The sequence below is a fragment of the Lissotriton helveticus genome, chromosome 7, assembly GCF_964261635.1.
Source record: "Lissotriton helveticus chromosome 7, aLisHel1.1, whole genome shotgun sequence".
In the NCBI taxonomy this organism is placed as follows: Eukaryota; Metazoa; Chordata; class Amphibia; order Caudata; family Salamandridae; genus Lissotriton; species Lissotriton helveticus.
The window spans coordinates 632,934,616-632,952,658 of NC_136068.1; the positions used below are offsets into that span (position 1 = coordinate 632,934,616).

Consider the following 18,043-nt stretch of genomic DNA (forward strand, 5'->3'; position numbering starts at 1 on the left):
AGGGTGAGTGTGTGAGGGTGTGTGAGGGTGTGTGAGGGTGTGTGAGGGTGTGTGAGGGTGTGTGAGGGTGAGTGAGGGTGGGTGAGGGTGTGTGAGGGTATGTGAGGGGTGTGAGGGTGAGAGTGTGTGAGGGTGAGAGTGTGTGAGGGTGAGAGTGTGTGAGGGTGAGGGGGTGTGAGGGGTGTGAGGGTGAGGGGTGTGAGGGTGAGGGGTGTGAGGGTGAGGGGTGTGAGGGTGAGGGGGGTGAGGGGTGTGAGGGGGTGTGAGGGTGAGGCAGGGTGAGGGGGTGTGAGGGTGAGGGGGTGAGTGAGGGGGTGTGAAGGTGAGGGGGTGTGAGGGTGTGAGGGTGAGAGGGTGTGAGGGGGTGTGAGGGTGTGAGGGGGAGTGAGGGTGAGAGGGTGTGTGAGGGTGTGAGGGTGAGAGGGTGAGTGAGGGTGAGGGTGTGTGAGGGTGAGGGTGTGTGAGTGAGGGGGTGTGAGGGTGAGGAGGTGTGTGAGGGGTCAGGGGGTGTGTGGGGGTGAGGGCGAGTGAGGGGGGTGAGGGCATGAGGGTGAATGTCTCCAATGAATGTCGCTGCTTCGCCTTCTTTGAAAATGTTCAGTGCTGCAAATAGAGCATGCCGCCCTAATTATCACAGCATGAGGCCCCAAAGTGATAATAATCACAGCATGCAGAGAGGCACCCCACGCTGCTGGAGCACTCAACTGTGCATTAATTATAGTTGAGTGCTCCAGCAGCCTGAGGCACCTGTTGACATGCTGTGATAAGTGGGTCTCATGCTGTGATAATTGTTGCGGCGCCTGAGGAAGTGGAGACTCCTGCTGGGATAATTGGTCTTGTGGGCCTCGGGAAGTAGAGTTTCATGCTGGGATAATTGGTCTGGCGGCGCTTGCGGTGCCTGACGTCCAACAAACGTGCACAAGCTGCTCAACCTTGAAGCGTGTTCACAGACCTGGGTCGGCTCGTGCCCAGGTCTGTATCGGGCTCGTTCACAGCTGTTACTCCCTTGACAAGGATGAAGGCGGCTATAAGTCTCGTTGGCGGCAGCGCTTTGCGCTGCAACGCCAGCGAGACCTAAAAAAGGACAATGGGTTGTGTTTGTGTGGGTTTCTTATTATCCATAAGGTATTAAACTTGCACTTCCTCTAATAAGCCTTTGCCTCATTACATCAAACACACACTTACTGTCTTCCCCACTCGTACAACTCCTCAACTCTTAGACCATCTTTGTTAGCGATACTGAGAACCTGGCTTTGTTACTCACTGTTTCTCTGTGTCCTGGCTCCAGGGATAACCTCTTCACTGAGGAGAAGGGTGCCCGAAAGAACACCAAGCGACTTCTGATCACCATCACGGATGGGGCTTCCAATGACCGGACCACTAATTTCAAGCAAGCCACTGCAGCTGCAGACCAGAAGCAGATTATCCGCTACGCCATTGGGGTAAGAGCAAGTGCCCTATACATGGCAGAAAGAGAAATAGGAGTATTAAAAATAGATGCAATTCAGGTGGATGGTACTTTTCTGAGAAAAATAAAAAGTAAGGAATAGAATCCCTAAATGATTGTAAACCACAAGAAATTCCTCTGGGACATATTCAAGATGTATGTCACTACATCACAGGTACGTACATTGTGAGTAGGGTGACTACTTCAATCCATGCTATGACGGACAGGCGGGCATATTAGCAAGAACCTGGTTAAAATGATCGCCGTTTTAGCAGCAGGAAACTGCCTCTAAAACGGCCTTAGTGGGCTTGCTAATATGCGTTATAGAATTCCAATAGAAGCCCAGGTTAGATGTGCAGGACATCTAACCTGGGCTTCTGTTGGAATTCTATAACTCATATTAGCAAGCCCATTATCGCAGTTTTTTCTTGCCGCTAAAACGACGATAATTTTAACGAGGTTCTTGCTAATATGCCCCACAGTTTCCAGTCTTGGGTTTGTGTGTGTCAACCTGATGCATCTGGAGGCATGTTGTTTTGGTTTACTCCCACTGAACTAATTAAACTACCACACCCGATATCAATAATTTGGAGGTGAAATCTTCAGCCCGGGATACATAGCCCGTGATGAAATGAAGTGAGGTGGTGACCCCAGCTAGAGGCCATTGCATCAAGGCAACTTTATCAGGAGTCAGGGCATATATATGTTTACACCACTGCTTTTTGTGCAATAAAAGGACCCAAACATTACATGTACATATTACTAGAAAACAGTTGAAGTGAGACACAAGCTAACATTAAAAACCTCAAAACTCTAAAATGTGTTATAGTTTAGAAAACTCAATATAACTTTCACCCCCATCATGAATTGCTTATGTCGTTACATATTACATTCACTCATGTCACGTTAAATGACATTATTTATGCAATCACTGAATATATTTAAGTATTTACATTGTTAAAATGAGTAATGAACTCAACCAATGATTCTGAAAGCATGCTATAGGTTTTGTCAACAAGCAGTAATATGATAACCTAAATCAATGGTTGTTCTCTTATTAGCTTGTATGTGAGCTTTTGAAAGATGCGAAATTAATTGGGTATTTAAGAAGTGAAGAGCTTTGAATGAATGTCATCTCCTGTTTACTTGTATTCCCCCAAAGGTTGGGTGCAGTGAGGGTAAGTCACTTGTGGAGAGCTGAGCATCACTGAAAAATAGACCTTTTGGTCAAACTTTCCTGTGAAGGGCTGAAGGCTGATCAAGTATGGTGATCATGGAGTGGTGGGCGCAGGGCCTGGCCAGAGGCGAGGCCCTGTAGCCCACCTCCTGCTGCTCATGGTTGAAGGTCATGCACCAGCATGTGTTGGCCACATGCAGAGGTTTGGGATCAAGGTATGGCCATAGGGCAAGCCTGCTTCCCAACCCCTACTGTATATTGGATGCAGGGTCTTGTGTGACACCAGGAAATGCAGACAGCATCCACTGTGTTAGTTCAAAGTCTGTGTAGAGTGGAGAATGCCTACATGTGGAGGAGTGGCTGCACACCCTGCCCAAAGGCTAAGCCATCTGCCAGACTTGTTCTACGCATGGCTGAAGATTGTGTGCTGTGGAGATTTGATGCATGTGGAGGGCTGAGAGAAGGAAGTTGCCATAGCCTAGGTAATTCCTGATGTGAATTGGATACAGGGGCTGGCCGTAGGCTAAGTCTAAGATATCATGAGTGATGTCATCAGTGATGTCATTTAATATGTCATGACTTATGCAATATGTAAGATCATAAGCAGTGCATGATGGGGATGCAAATTATAGTTAGTTCACTAAACAATGCTTAGCATATTTCAGTATTTTTGTGGATTTTATCAAAAGCCTTTTTCTTATTCCAAAATTATATCTATCTATCTTTCTATCTATCTATATACCTATCTATCTATCTATCTATCTATCTTGTTATAGGTTGGACCATGTTTCCATAGAAAAAGCATTTTTTGTTTTGCTTATAACTTTGGTGCAGTTTAACAAACCTTCACAAAACAGTCTGAAAAAAAGTTAATCCACCTCAGCTCCTTCCTTGAACGTTTTGGGTTGATCTGCGGGAGGTGAGAAAAGGAGGTACCAAAACATGTTTTCCTCATGCACATTTCCATAGGAAAATTACACACAGCTACAGCGGAACAGAATTACACCAGATTTGCCAGAAAGCTAGAACTTGGTCATGAAAGCATGATTTTTGTGATTTGGTGTAAATCTATTCAGAAGTTTTTGAGAAATTAACCCCCAGATGCATCAAGCCCATATTCTGCAAATTCTAAATTGCGAAAAATACCGAATCGCAATTTAGAATTCGCAGAATGGGATGCATCAAGAAAAGCGACTAAAAAAACCAAATCACAATCGGCCGCAATTGCCGATAGCGATTTTCGCGAAATTGCATAAAAATCGCAGAATCGCCCGTTTTCCATGTTAAAATTGCAAACTCGCAATTACCGAAATCGCAAATTGCAATTTCGCTAATTGCGAGATTGCAAAAACGGGAAGTCACATTTCGAGCACAATGATGACATCACAACCAGGAAGTAGGCAGTTCCCTCCCTCATTCAGAACACCGAGCCTGAGAGTGGAAGAAGCACAGCCCAGAGCTCCACAACACACATCCTGCAGCACCACAACAGGACACAAACAACAAATTAAAAGGTCCCAGGAAGCAGCAGGGAGCAGTGCACCAGGCAGAAAGAGAAAAATAAAATTCTCGGAACAGGAATTGAAGTACCTCATCATCGAGGGAGTATCTAAGGACTATGACAGGCTGTTTGGCAAGGAGACCCGGAGGGTGCCTGAGGCCGACAAGAGGCGCATTTGGCTGCGCATCCGCTCAAAGGTGAACTCAGTTGGAGTGACCCAGTGCTCTATTGATGAGCTCAAAAAGAGGTGGTACGACATCAGAGGTCTTGCCAAAGAACGCATTGCTGAGAGGCTGGGGGAGCAACATGCCACCGGAGGAGGAGACCCCACAGTTGCACCCAACACTCCACTCGAAGACCTGGTGGAGGACACCCTCAATCCTGCAGCCTGTGTGGGGGTCACCCGGCTGGACTCCTCCTGACCCACCCAACAATCCCAAGGTAAGTGCCATGCAACTGCGACCCCGTCCCCTAACAATGCCCATGACTCCAGAGCTAGCCATTTGATAACCCCAGTAATGCAGGCCATGCACACCTGAAATGCCCTATTGCATTGTGGGATCTGTAGTGTGACAACAATTCCCGGATAGCCACACACAGCCAGACCTGTCAAGTGAAAGATATCCCTAAAGCTAGTCAGGGAATGCAAGCCTGCATGCATGTAGCAACATCCCATGTGCAAGATGCATATAATTAATCATGCACCCATTTACATCACAGCTGAATCAGAACAACCCAGCACAGAGACCGAGGCCCTCCACATAGAGGAGAACCCTGAGAACACCGAGGGAGAGGGCCATCCTGCCCCACGACCCGGACCATCACAAACACCAGCAGCAGTACCACATCCTCCCCATGTGGACAGGGCCACCCCTGCAGCCACAGGAGCACAGCAACCATCCCATGTGACACCCATGGCAGTGGTACAGGCCACACCACCACCACCCAGGAGGCAGACACGGCGCACAGCCACTGTGCGATCTCAGTCCAGCAGATTGATGAGGCAGCAGCGCAACGTCTCAACACGCGCTGGCAGGGGGGAACATGTACGAGATCCTGGGCTGGCCGTAGAACGCCAGATGCTTGCTGTCCACCAAAAGCAGGCACGCCACTTGGCAGCCATCCACCTGCAGCTCAATAAGACAGCGCGAAACGTGAGCCAGCTCACGGAAAGCATGAAGGTCATGACCGCAGCTGTCAGGGAGAACAGCCAGATCCTGGTGTCCCAGCAGGACATCACCCGCCGCCGCCTCCGCCAGCTGCTCACCCGCCTGTCAGCATACACAAGATCCAACCATCTGATTGGAAATGCCACCTCCCAACTTTCGCGCCGCTCTCTTGCGATGCAAATTCAGATGGTTCAATGCTGCCAGCACGTCGCCAGGGCCTTGGAACAAGTTACAACAACTGTGCAGAGTCTGCAGGCATCTGGCCATGGCCAAGCAAGTGGGGGGGATGATGTCAGTGAGGGCACTTCAAGTCACAGCAGCCTGTCTTTGCCGGTGGTAACCGCACGCTGCCGCAGCACCAGGCCCACTGCAGCATCACGGGCCAATAGTGTCGTGGAGGACGTGGAGAGGCGACTGGGTGCGTCCAGCCGGAGGCGCCAGTGACTTTATGAACTCTAGCAGCAGGGCCATGCTGATTAGACAAGCACACCTGCTTCTCTATCATGGGGCTGTATGAGGAAATACAGTTATCATGCAATTAGAAAAAAAAAATGTAAAGGCACATTATTGTGAAAAAAACAATAAGAATTTATGTCACACGTAAATCCGACTCATGTCATTATTACATTTGTCATGCATGAGTGCAGTGTGAGTGCAGTGTTGTGTGAGGGGTATGGGTGCACTAGAAACAGTTCATTGCGATTTGGTTGCGGCGCCTGTGTCCTTCTGCAGGATTCTCCCCGCGTGCATGATGCACATGAGCAGGTGGGCGGTTGTCCCCTTCTGACTCACTGCCAGAGATCTCCACAGGTATCCTCCGCTTGGTAGCAATATTTTGGAGTATTGCACACACGGCCACGATGCGGCAGCAGACCTCAGGCTGGTATTTGAGGGCCCCACCAGTCTTGTGTAGGATGCGGAATCGGCTCTTTAACAGCCCAAATGTCCGCTCAATGCAATTTCTAGTGCGAATGTGTGCAGCATTGTAACACCGTTGCTGTGGTGTGGCAGGGTGGAGGTATGGGGTGAGGAGGTACTCACGGAGGCCGTAGGCGCTGTCACCTGAATGAAAGGAGCAGAGGGTTAGTGCCTGTTATGCGCAGCTACATAGTCTCGATGTACTGTTTGTTGCCATGTGTACTTACCTAGGAGGTGTCCTTCGCCAAAGTCTCCCCTGGCCAGGCGTGTGTGCATGCCGCTGTGCCAGAATATGAAGGAATCATGCGTGCTCCCCGGGTATTGTGCCACTATGTCGGTGATGATTGTCTTTGCGTTGCAGACCATCTGGATGTTCAGTGAGTGGTAGGACTTGCGGTTCCGGTACATGTATTCTGTCTCAGCGGGTGGGCAGATGTGGATGTGGGTACAGTCAATGCATCCATTTACATGGGGGAATTGCGCAATGTTGTAAAATTGTAGCTTTGTTTGAATCAAGACCTGTTGGGTGGTTGGGCATGTAATGTAATGATGTAGCCGGGTCAGCATGGCGTCGAGGAAACTCCTTAGGCAGCGGGACAGTGTGCTCTGGGACATCCCCCCAGCAACTGCAACTATCCCCTGGAAGCTTCCGGAGGCCAGGAGGTGCATGCAGCACAAGACCTGGACATGGGTGGGCACGGCATTGGTCCTCCTTGTTGGGTGCTGCATCAGGGGGTCAAGGTCCCGGATGAACTTGGTAATCATTGCCCCATTCAGCCTGTACTTCAAGAAGATTTGTTCCTCAGTCTGGCCCAGGAGTGTGATCTGCTGCCGGAAAATTCGCTCCTGGATCCTGCGTCTGTTCCTGGCTGAAGCCTGGAGCCTTCGCCGCCTTACCACCATGTAGAGTCCTGGCATAGTGAATGTCCTCATGCTCCTACTGTGTCTCCTTAAGTGTGTTTGTTCAGCCCCGCACCTGTAGCTAGTTAGAATTTATTTTTTATTTATTTATTCTTGAACTTTATGGTTACCACCTGGTTTGAGTTCTCCTTAAATTGCGCCTCGCAAATAGCGATTTTGAGGTTTTTCGCTAATTGCGATTTTTCATGCATTTGGTTTGCGATTATTTTGCGATTTTGCAAATGAAATCGCAGAATCATTGGGTATTCGCAATTTCAGAATCGCAAAGGAGTTTCCAGCTTGATTCTGCTAATGTATTTGCGAAGTCGCAAAATATATTTAGCGAATTCGCAATTTGGTTGTTTTTCTTTTCATGAATTGCGGTTCATGGAATTGCGATCGCAATAGCTGTTTCGCAACTATTGCAATCGCAATTTGTGTTGATGAATCTACCTGTAAGACTCAAACTTTACGTATGTTTCACTCTGAGGAGGATCTACAGATCCCATGGATCTAAAGATAAGATCTGCCACCAGATAAACGAAGATGTGGTGGCAGCCATTGCAAGACTTGGGGACTCAGTCCCCTGTCCTATAAAAATAATTAAAAACATATAGGGGTGTAGGGTAGCCCCCCTTGACTTGGTGGGGGTATTCCAGAAGGATTCCACTGGGACCAAACAAGCAATTTTTTTTTCTTACTGAAAAAGAACACAGAAGTGGCTAAACCAATGTGGGACGCTACAAACCCCTGCTTCATGCTTCCTTTCGGCAACCCTCATACAAACATGGTGTCAAAACTACACCACTTGATGCCTCTGCTTCCTCATACAGGCAGCAACATCAAACCTCCCCCTCAAGAGGGTATTACAGTGGAACATATAGAGGGAACAATCCCAAGGGTTGTGGTAGATGTGCCTCAACACACTCTGCACCCTCCACCTCAAAACAGTGACTCTCTTATCATTCCCCCTGACCACTTAAAACCTGCCCTGGGCCATCTACAACATTTCTCCCACAATTGGAAAACCATAACATCAGATCAATGGGTTTTGGATATTATCCAACACAGTTACTGTCTGGTGCACATATACTCACCTCCAAACATTCCACCACGCAGACACAATCTCTCCATAGAACATCCAAATATGCTCCAACAAGAAGTCCAGGCTCTGTCCCTCAAAAGAGCCATAGAGCCTGTCCATCTTCAACACCAAGGTTTAGGAGTTTACTCTCTATACTTTCTAATACTTGAAAAAGATGGCTCACTAAATCCCATCTTAGGTCTCAGGCCATTAAAATGTTACATACTGTCAGAACACTTCCATATGGTCATTCTTCATGACATCATCCCACTAATTCAACAAGGCAACTTTATTTCAGCACTAGACTTAAAGGACGCCTATTTCAGCATCATAATCCATCCAGCTCATCGCAAATACCTCACATTCTCTATAGCTGGAAAGTATTACCAGTTCAAAGTTCTCCCATTCGTAGTCACTACGGCACCCCGCGTCTTTACCAAGTGCCTAGCAGTGGTAGCAGGCACATCTGCACATACAAAACATTCCTGTCGTCCCATATCTGGACGACTGGCTTATCTAAGCCAGTACACTTCTCATGTCAACAACACACTCAAACTACTCTTCAGCTTCTCCATCAACTGTAATTTATTGTCAAAATACAGAAGTCACACCTTCAACTTTTTCAAGTTCAGCCCCATTTTGGGGCCATACTCAACACACGGTTGGGTTAAACATACTTAAATGTAGTCAGGATTCCAACACTGCTACACAGTTTCAACTCAATCAACACATAAAGGCCAAAACAGTTATGTGACTCTTAGGCATGATGGCATCTTACATTGCAATAGTACCACATGCTTGACTACATAGACACCCACTGCAGAATGTCTGGCGCACCAATGGTCTGATTCACAGGGTCAGCTACAAGATCTAGTGTTGGTAGACAGCCGCACTTATTGCTTTCTGCAGTGGTGGAACACACAAAACCTATCAAAGGAGCGAGCGGCCATTTCTCGATCCTGTTGCACAGATAATTCATACTGCAGGTACATCCCTTACAGCCTGGCACACTCACCTACAGGATCTCACAGTTCAGGGTCTCTGGGATAAGAAACACCAGCCTCTCCATGTCAACTACCTTGAGCCTCAAGCTGTTCACCTATCATAGAAACCATTTCTAACTTAGCTGGCAGGCAAGGTTGTCTTGGTCCTGAAAGACAACATGACAACCATATACTATTTACAAAAACGGGGGGAGGACACTCTCTACAACCATTGTGCCTATCTCAGGTGATTTTGTCAATGGTCAATACAACATTCACCTGCTAGCCAAAAACCTCCCAGGTATAGACAGCCACTTTGCCGACCTCCTCAATAGGATGCGGCAACAAGTATATGAGTGGGAACTCCCCCCCAAGTCCTTTTCCCATACTTTCAAAAGTGGGGGTTTCCACAGATAGATCTATTTGCAACTGAGGACAATGCCAAATGTCCAAGCTTCACCTCCAGGTTCCCACACCCACTATCCAAGGGCAATGCTCTATGAATGAATTGATCAGGGATATTTTCCTACGCTTTTACACCTTTTGCTTCTTCCGTTTGTGGTTTGCAGGCTCAAGCAAACGTCTCTCACCCTCATCCTAGTAACTCCCACTTGGGCTCACCAACCATGGTTCACCATACTGCTCTAGATCTCTCTAGTTCCTCACAAGAAGTTTCCCCTCAATCCGGACCTTCTTACTCAGAACCATGATGAAATCAGGCACCCAAATCCAAAAGACCTCAACCTTGCGATTTGGCTCCTGAAGTCATAGAATTTGCTTACCTTAATCTCCCACCTGAATGTATGATCATTTTTACTGAAGCTCGTAGGCCTACAACTAGAGCATTTTATGCAGCGAAGGGGAAGAGGTTTGTCTTCTACTGTCACAGTCAACAATATGATCCATTTGATGAAACTGTGCAAAATATTATTTGCTACCTTCTTCCCTTACAGACCTCAGCCCTAGCTTACACTTCTATAAATCTACACTTAGCTGCAGTATCTGCCTATCTACAAAACAGGCAACACTTATCTTTTTCAAAGTGCCAGTTATAAAGGGATTTATGGAAGGCCTTAAAAGAGTAATTCCATCTGCACCTGATGGAATCTCAATATTGTACTTACCAGACTTATGGGTCCACAATTTGAACCATTTCATAACTGTCCACTATAACATAACATGTGTATTTGTAAAGCGCACGTTCACCCAGAGATCTCTTGGCGCTGAATAACAGATGTTCATTATTACCCAACTCAATGGTACTCATTTTATCAACCTCATATGGATGAAAGGCTGAGTGGACTCGCCGGGATTTGAACCTGTAACCATGAGGTCGAAACACAGGCCCCTGCAATGGACGTATTAGTCCACTGAGCCACCAGACCCAGCTAAATTTCCAATTCTTATCTTGGAATGTTGCCTTTTGGTTGCCATTACTCCCTTAGTGCCATTACCCCTCACTAAGACGTATGAGTGAACTCCAGGCACTAACATTGTAAGAACCTTTCTTCTAGCTACACAGAGATAGGGTGGTTCTTAGAACCAACCGAAAAATCCTTCCAAAAGTGGTATCAGCTTTCACGCTTAATCAGTCAGTTGAATTACCTGTTTTCTTTCCGCAACCCAGTTCAGTTGCAGAAAGAGCTCTTCATACGTTAGATGTAAAAAGAGCTATAATGTACTATATTGACCTAACTAAAGACTTTGGTAAAACCAAACAAAGCTTTTTCACACCCTCACAAAGGAAAGCTTATATCTAAGTCAAACATTTCTAGATGGATAATTAAATGCATTCAGGCATGTTATGCCAAAGCTAAAAGAACTTTGACGGACCCCCAAGCCCACAGGGACCACCACCCCCCGAGGCTTTGTAAATGGTGGGAGGGGGGCTGCGTCGCCCCCTTCCAGGAGCCCTGTCATGGCCCTGGGGAACACCACTCCCCAGGGCCGGCTCCTGCAGAGTCCCGGGGTGCCCACCCCCAGGACACTGCAGTTTACTATGGCAGGGCGGCCCTGCCATACTTACATACATACTTACTCTCTTAAGCAATCACTTATAGAAACACATACTGATTTATACTGGAACTCTTCCAATCTCTCACTCTTGCATATACTGACTTATATACACCAATACTCACATATACTATGACATTTGAGATGTCATCAGTGATGTCATCAGTGATGTCACTGACCATGTCATGAATGATGTAATATGTGACATCATCAGCAGTGGATTGCGGGTGCGCGATATATAGTTAGTGCAACTAACTATATATGGAATTTCAATGGTTTTGTGTGAGTAAAATAAGGTTTTTTAAATGCTAATTCCTAACTATATATGGTCTATAACCTATGGTTTTTTCAGTGAATTTTCAAGGTTTTGTAAATGCTAATTCCTAACTATATATGGTCTCTAACCTATGGTTTTTTCAGTGAATTTCTATGGTTTTTTAATAGCAAATATCAAAAGCTTTAAAATGTCAAGTACGTGGTAGGTAAAAACATTTTCGTGTTTATGCACGCTGATGTGCTTTGAACGCTGCCCCCCCCCTCTTTTCTTTTAGGAGTATTCTCTCTTTGCAGATAGTGAAGGGTAGGTAACGCAGGCCTTTGCCCCCGTTGTAATCCGTCGTGCCTGCTTCCCTCTCCATTTGATTGATTGTTATCCAAGCATTTACTGTTTTGGAATTGGTTCTCTTTGGTTCATTCTCTATTTACAAACAAGCACAGAGTCGCAATACTCTGTTTAGTCTTTGCAGATAGTGAAGGATAGGTAACGCAGGCTTTAGCCCCCGTTGTAATCCGTTGTGCCTATTTTTATCCCTCATTTGATTGATTGTTTGGCCGAACATTGATCGTTCAGAATTGGTTCTCTTTGGGTGATTCTCTATTCACAAATAAGCACAGAGTCGCAATACTCTGTTTAGTCTTTGCGGATAGTGAAGGATAGGTAGTGCAGACTTTTGTCCCCTTTGTAATCCGTCATGCCTATCTCTGCCCCGTTTGTTGGTAGTTGGTTCAGCCCGGACCGTTTATTAGAGGTAGATCATCCGACTCCACCGGAGGACACCCCTAATAAAAAGGACATATATATAAAATGCGGACTAGCCGCTGTATCGTGCAAGCAAACTATAACATAAAAATCGTTAGAAAAAACAAAAGGAATCAAGCAAAATCAGTAGGCCACTGATGGGATCTCTTTTTGACCTCGCTAAAATAGAAACATTAGGAACAACCCCTCATGAGAAATATGAAACTAGTGAGAGGAACCGAGCTCGACGCCATGATGGCTGCAAGACAGCTCGGCTCCGCCGCCCACCCCCCCCAAAATAACGACAAACCCTATGCAAATATTATAAATATATACAACACACCAGCAAAGTAACAGGGTAAAACGTTTTATTAAATAACTATTTACATGGCAGCCTGCTGCAACATCGATCCAAATGCATGACGCTGTTCCTGTCCCTCCTTCCTTAAAGTAGCAATGCTGGGCTACTTTGGGCTACTTTTTAGTAGGATGTGGGCTTTAGAAAGTCTACAAAGGCCATCACCCGGCGAGGTAGCGGCCTAGGGGTGGAGGACCGTTGTGCAAATAGCCCGGGGGCGACACCACGCGCCAAGGCTCGTCCCCAATACACCCAGAGATGATGTCCAGCAAGTTGTGTGGGGGGATGCCTTGCTGATGCCGCCACCCCCCCCCCCACCTTCTTGTTGCCTGATCCGGCCAGCTCAATCGATCGAGCATGAGACTCTTAAACCCAGGGTCGTAGGCCCGGCCATCTTAGTGATGTGTAATGCATGCCGCCGTTCCCGGGATTTCTCCCCGACTACTCTGCGGCCTACGAGATGGAGAGGCCGGGGCGTTGACTAGGCGGGGCCTCCGGCCGCAACCACAGCGCCAACGATCGCTGCTGACGGAGGGGAGCCTTGCCGGTGAGAGACACTGATCTGAAGAACCGCTGCCTGCGTTGCCTCCCTGAGCCGCTTGACGGAGGCCCCCGAGGGGCGGTGTGGTGGCGCGGACTCGGAGGGGGCGCTTGGCTCCTGCCCCCTCCCCAAGTCTTGTTGCCCTGGTGTGGCCTGAGATCGCCCCCGACATAGGCGGCCGGCTCCCGGGGTCCGGCGGGACTTTTAGCCTTTTGGTGACTCTTCCATTCTGGACCCTGTCCCACAATCCGTTTGACCTGAGGACACGTCCTGCGGTGCCCTCGCAATGCGGCCTGGTCCCTGAATGTGTGCGGGGGGACGGTGTTGATTGGATCAAGATGGCGGCTGGTGCCCTTCTTCATGGCTCACGTCCGGACCGGGCGACTGTTCCAGGCCCCCGAGGGGCGGTGTGGTGGCGCGGACTCGGAGGGGGCGCTTGGCTCCTGCCCCCTCCCCAAGTCTTGTTGCCCTGGTGTGGCCTGAGATCGCCCCCGACATAGGCGGCCGGCTCCCGGGGTCCGGCGGGACTTTTAGCCTTTTGGTGACTCTTCCATTCTGGACCTTGTCCCACAATCCGTTTGACCTGAAGACACGTCCTGCGGTGCCCTCGCAATGCGGCCTGGTCCCTGAATGTGTGCGGGGGACGGTATTGATTGGATCAAGATGGCGGCTTCACACAAAGCTGACTCAAGTGTTGCTGCTGATGCTATGCAGACAAAAACTGGTTTTCAGTTTGTACATTCTTCAGGATTTTTCCATCCAAGGCTGGTTGAGAGTTTGTAGAACGATGGCTTCAGATTTTCAACATACTACTCTTCAACATTCTTCATAAATGTAAGAATGTGAGACTCACTAGGAGAACGGCCGTTTATCTTTCCTTTCAAAATGCTGCCAACAATATTTTCTGTATGGTAGACACCATCTTGTAGCATAAAGGGCTGCGTCAAGGGTGGTATTGCCCAGAATGTCTTGTTTTCAAGTGCTCGTAATGACGAAGCCAGGACTGTGGCAGAGCGTCCAAAATCTACAAAAAACACCACTGCCAACTCTTCAATAACTTCAATCACCCAGCACCGCATTTCCAAAGAAACAGCATAGCAAGCTTTCGTGGCCTTTAGAGTTTTCGGAAGCAGTTTCCCAAGACCATCACTGCAGCCATTGCAATCCAACAGAGGAACTTTTTCCAAGATCGGCATATTAACAGGGCTGCTGGTGTAATCGGGGCTCTTGCAGCCATTCAACTTAATTGAAGCTTTCACAATGACAGACCGCCCACTGAACTTCGTGCCATGACATTTACTTATAACATTCTGCTGGGTCTTCGCTGAACTGAAGTCTACAAATGCAAAGCATTTCATTCCGCTTTGACATTTCTTGACATGTAGTGGGTTGAAGTCTTTAAAGAGGTCCACAATTTGCTCCTCAGTCACATCACTTGAAAGATTCCCCAAGCCAGGCAGGTCCCACACCACTTGAAAGGACCTGCCTGGCCTCGACCAAAATGGCGCCAGTATGGGAGCGACTTGCAACTCCTTATGACGTTCTAGTTACTTAGCCTTGACGTTATGGGGGATGTATGCGGTCTTTGTGCACATGGCGGGCGGGGAAGGGTACTGACTGGGCATACGGACAACCCTATTGATGTCGGTTTTTCATTATTGATTATTGTATTATTAAAGCTTCGAAGTAATGTTACCCATGATACTCGCCCTTGGTGTGCGTATGGACGATTTTATTGTAACTGATCCTGTTATACTTTCGAATAAAAAATCAACCTTCACTGATCCTGCAACCGTTTGTCACGTTTATTTTTTTCAATTAAATGGCTCGCTTGTTACATACTCCTATACCCCTAGCTTTTGACCCTTTCCTACGCGCGGTCTGTACTACCGCCCTCGGGCGATTTATGTAATGAACAGACTACCATTGCCGAGACACAAGGGAATGCATCTCAGAGAGATAAGTCAAGTACGTGGTAGATAAAAACATTTTCGTGTTTATGCACGCTGATGTGCTTTGAACGCTGCCCCCCCCCTCTTTTCTTTTTCTGCAGGTTACATTGGAATTTCAGCTAAAGTATGGAGAAGACCTAAACCGCACCGTGTTCCACGCGAGGAAAAATAGGCTAGCTCTGTGAGACGGTACATTATATGTACGAGCTATCTCTGGGAGCGTGAAAGATTGTATGGTATGAATGTGCGCATGTGCCCTGATTTGTACGGTATGAATGCGTATGTGTGGCGCACGACTGGGTCAATAAAAGAATGCTTTTTGTATGACTGAGGCATTGATCGAATGGTTAATGGAATGAGAAAAATAAGCCCGAACATGGTATCCGCATGTGAAGGACGAAAAAGAATATAGCACTTTCCTTACTTAGGAACGACTCTCTCTGGAGCTAGTGAATGGGAGAGTAGCCTACACCAGAAACTTGAAGGGTTATTTCAGTACGACGAACCCGACCCCAACCGATATTCCAAATGTACACCCAAAATAATGCGCACCAGTAAGTCAATTTATGTGCTGACTAAATAAGAGAAGTTAGCTCGGCTCCGCCGCCCACCCCGCCCAAAATAACGACAAACCCTATGCAAATATTATAAATATATACAACACACCAGCAAAGTAACAGGGTAAAACGTTTTATTAAATAACTATTTACATGGCAGCCTGCTGCAACATCGATCCAAATGCATGACGCTGTTCCTGTCGAGGTAGCATAGGTGGCGGTCTAGGGGTGGAGGACCGTTGTGCAAATAGCCCGGGGGCGACACCACGCGCCAAGGCCCGTCCCCGCGGTCAGCTGCAGCAGGGCGACCCTTAGCGTTTCACTCCCCGGTCAGCTGCACCATGACTGCCATTGGCGTTCCACTCGGTTGGATGGCCGGGGACCCGCTCCGGTGGCCGGGGTGAAGAGCGGCTGTTGCTGGGGAACGCTCAAAATGGCGGACGACTCCCCGGATTTGGGCCTGGTCCACTAGAACGACTCTGGACTACCCTGGAACTCGAATGCTTGCCTGCTCGGGCATGAGCCCCACTCTTGAAGACGTCCTCTCAGTTTTAAAGGTTCTACGAGAGTCGTTGGCCCTCGACTCCCGCGGGCTTCCGATGGGGGCAACCGCCACTGTTGCTCGACTATCCCCCATGGATATACCGCTGCCACGGGTGTCCGCCGCCTTATCCACATCTGGTGCCGTGAGGGAGGCTGATTCAGTGCATCAGCGGAGGGATACGCCTGCTGTTCCGCTCTCCGGAAGTGGCCACAACATTGTCACAGGATGGTAGTGCTCTCATGCTGACGCCAGGTTTTGTCCGAATTACTAAGAGACACTGTAGACTGCCAACTTGATCAGCTCCGGTGGGACCGCAGCGTGACCCGGTAGGGAAGATTTTGCCTCCCTCGCCTTTGAGTCATGGTTCATGCTGCCTGTTCTTTCTGTTGGCGCTAACGAACTTTTTGAACTGCCGAAAGGGATTCTGGTCCTGCCGCTACTTATTGGAGACATTGAACTATACTCTGAACCTGCCTGGCCTCGACCAAAATGGCGCCAGTATGGGAGCGACTTGCAACTCCTTATGACGTTCTAGTTACTTAGCCTTGACGTTATGGGGGATGTATGCGGTCTTTGTGCACATGGCGGGCGGGGAAGGGTACTGACTGGGCATACGGACAACCCTATTGATGTCGATTTTTCATTATTGATTATTGTATTAATAAAGCTTCGAAGTAATGTTACCCATGATACTCGCCCATGGTGTGCGTATGGACGATTTTATTGTAACTGATCCTGTTATACTTTCAATTATAAAATCAACCTTCACTGATCCTGCAACCGTTTGTCACGTTTAGTTTTTTCAATTAAATGGCTCGCTTGTTACATACTCCTATACCCCTGGCTTTTGACCCTTTCCTACGCGCGGTCTGTACTACCGCCCTCGGGCGATCTATGTAATGAACAGACTACCATTGCCGAAACACAAGGGAATGCATCTCAGAGAGATAAGTCAAGTACGTGGTAGATAAAAACATTTTCGTGTTTATGCACGCTGATGTGCTTTGAACGCTGCCCCCCCCCCTCATCATTTAGATTACCACCGCCCATTGCACAAAAGCGTACCGGGCGCTCCCCACGCAAAAAAAACGATTAATTTTTTTATTTTTATTTTTTGCCCCACGGGGCCCTGTTAAAGCCTCCACATCAAACCTAGGGGGTAAGGGAGGATCTACTATGCCCCCTTATGGTCATTTCCCCCTTTGTTTTGGCCTCCTCTTGTCTCTCGATCCTACCGAGAGACAAGATGGCGGCTGCTCCGGACTGTTTAGAATGTTGACAGACACCGGAGAGCCAATCAGCTTCGCTTCGCGAAGTTCCGTTACGCGTCAAGTACGCGAACCGGAGCGCTACCCGGAGCGCTGTTACAGATATATATATTTTTTTGAACGTTAATTTATCAAAATCCACTGGAGCACATATATTGAGATCTAGCAAAGGCACATCGGGCTACCAGTCCCTACAATTTTGCCAAGTTTCATGCAAATCCATTCAGCCGTTCGGGCTAAAAGTGGGGCCAACCGCCCTATGGAAATTAACATGGGAAAAACGTGTTTTGGGACCCCCCTTTTTTCTCGGCCCCCCTTGACGAACCCCCCCCCAAATTTTCAGGGGCTGCTCAGAAACAAAATGTTCCATTTTCCTGAAAATTTCAGCCAATTCCGTCCACAAACGCCAAAGTTATTAGACATAGAATTTTCAAAAATCCCATAGAGAAAAAATCCTAACTATATATACCTACTGGCGACCGCCAGTAGGTAATATATATTTATAAATAACCCCATCTTCACAAAACTTTTGGAACAAAAAGTTTCATTGACCTGACATCTTTCCTGGAAAGTTTCAGGATGATCCGTCAAGCTGGAACCGAAAAATAGGGAG

General features: G+C 47.7%; 1 protein-coding gene across 1 annotated transcript in view; it reads left to right on the forward strand.

The window, feature by feature from the left end:
• Nucleotides 1–18,043, forward strand: part of LOC144768869 (integrin alpha-M-like) — a 337,089-nt gene that overhangs the window by 124,374 nt on the left and 194,672 nt on the right. Inside the window, exon 8 of the mRNA XM_078652877.1 lies at nucleotides 1,289–1,442. Coding sequence (XP_078509003.1) covers nucleotides 1,289–1,442 — 154 coding nt within the window. The remainder of the gene's footprint in view (nucleotides 1–1,288; nucleotides 1,443–18,043) is intronic.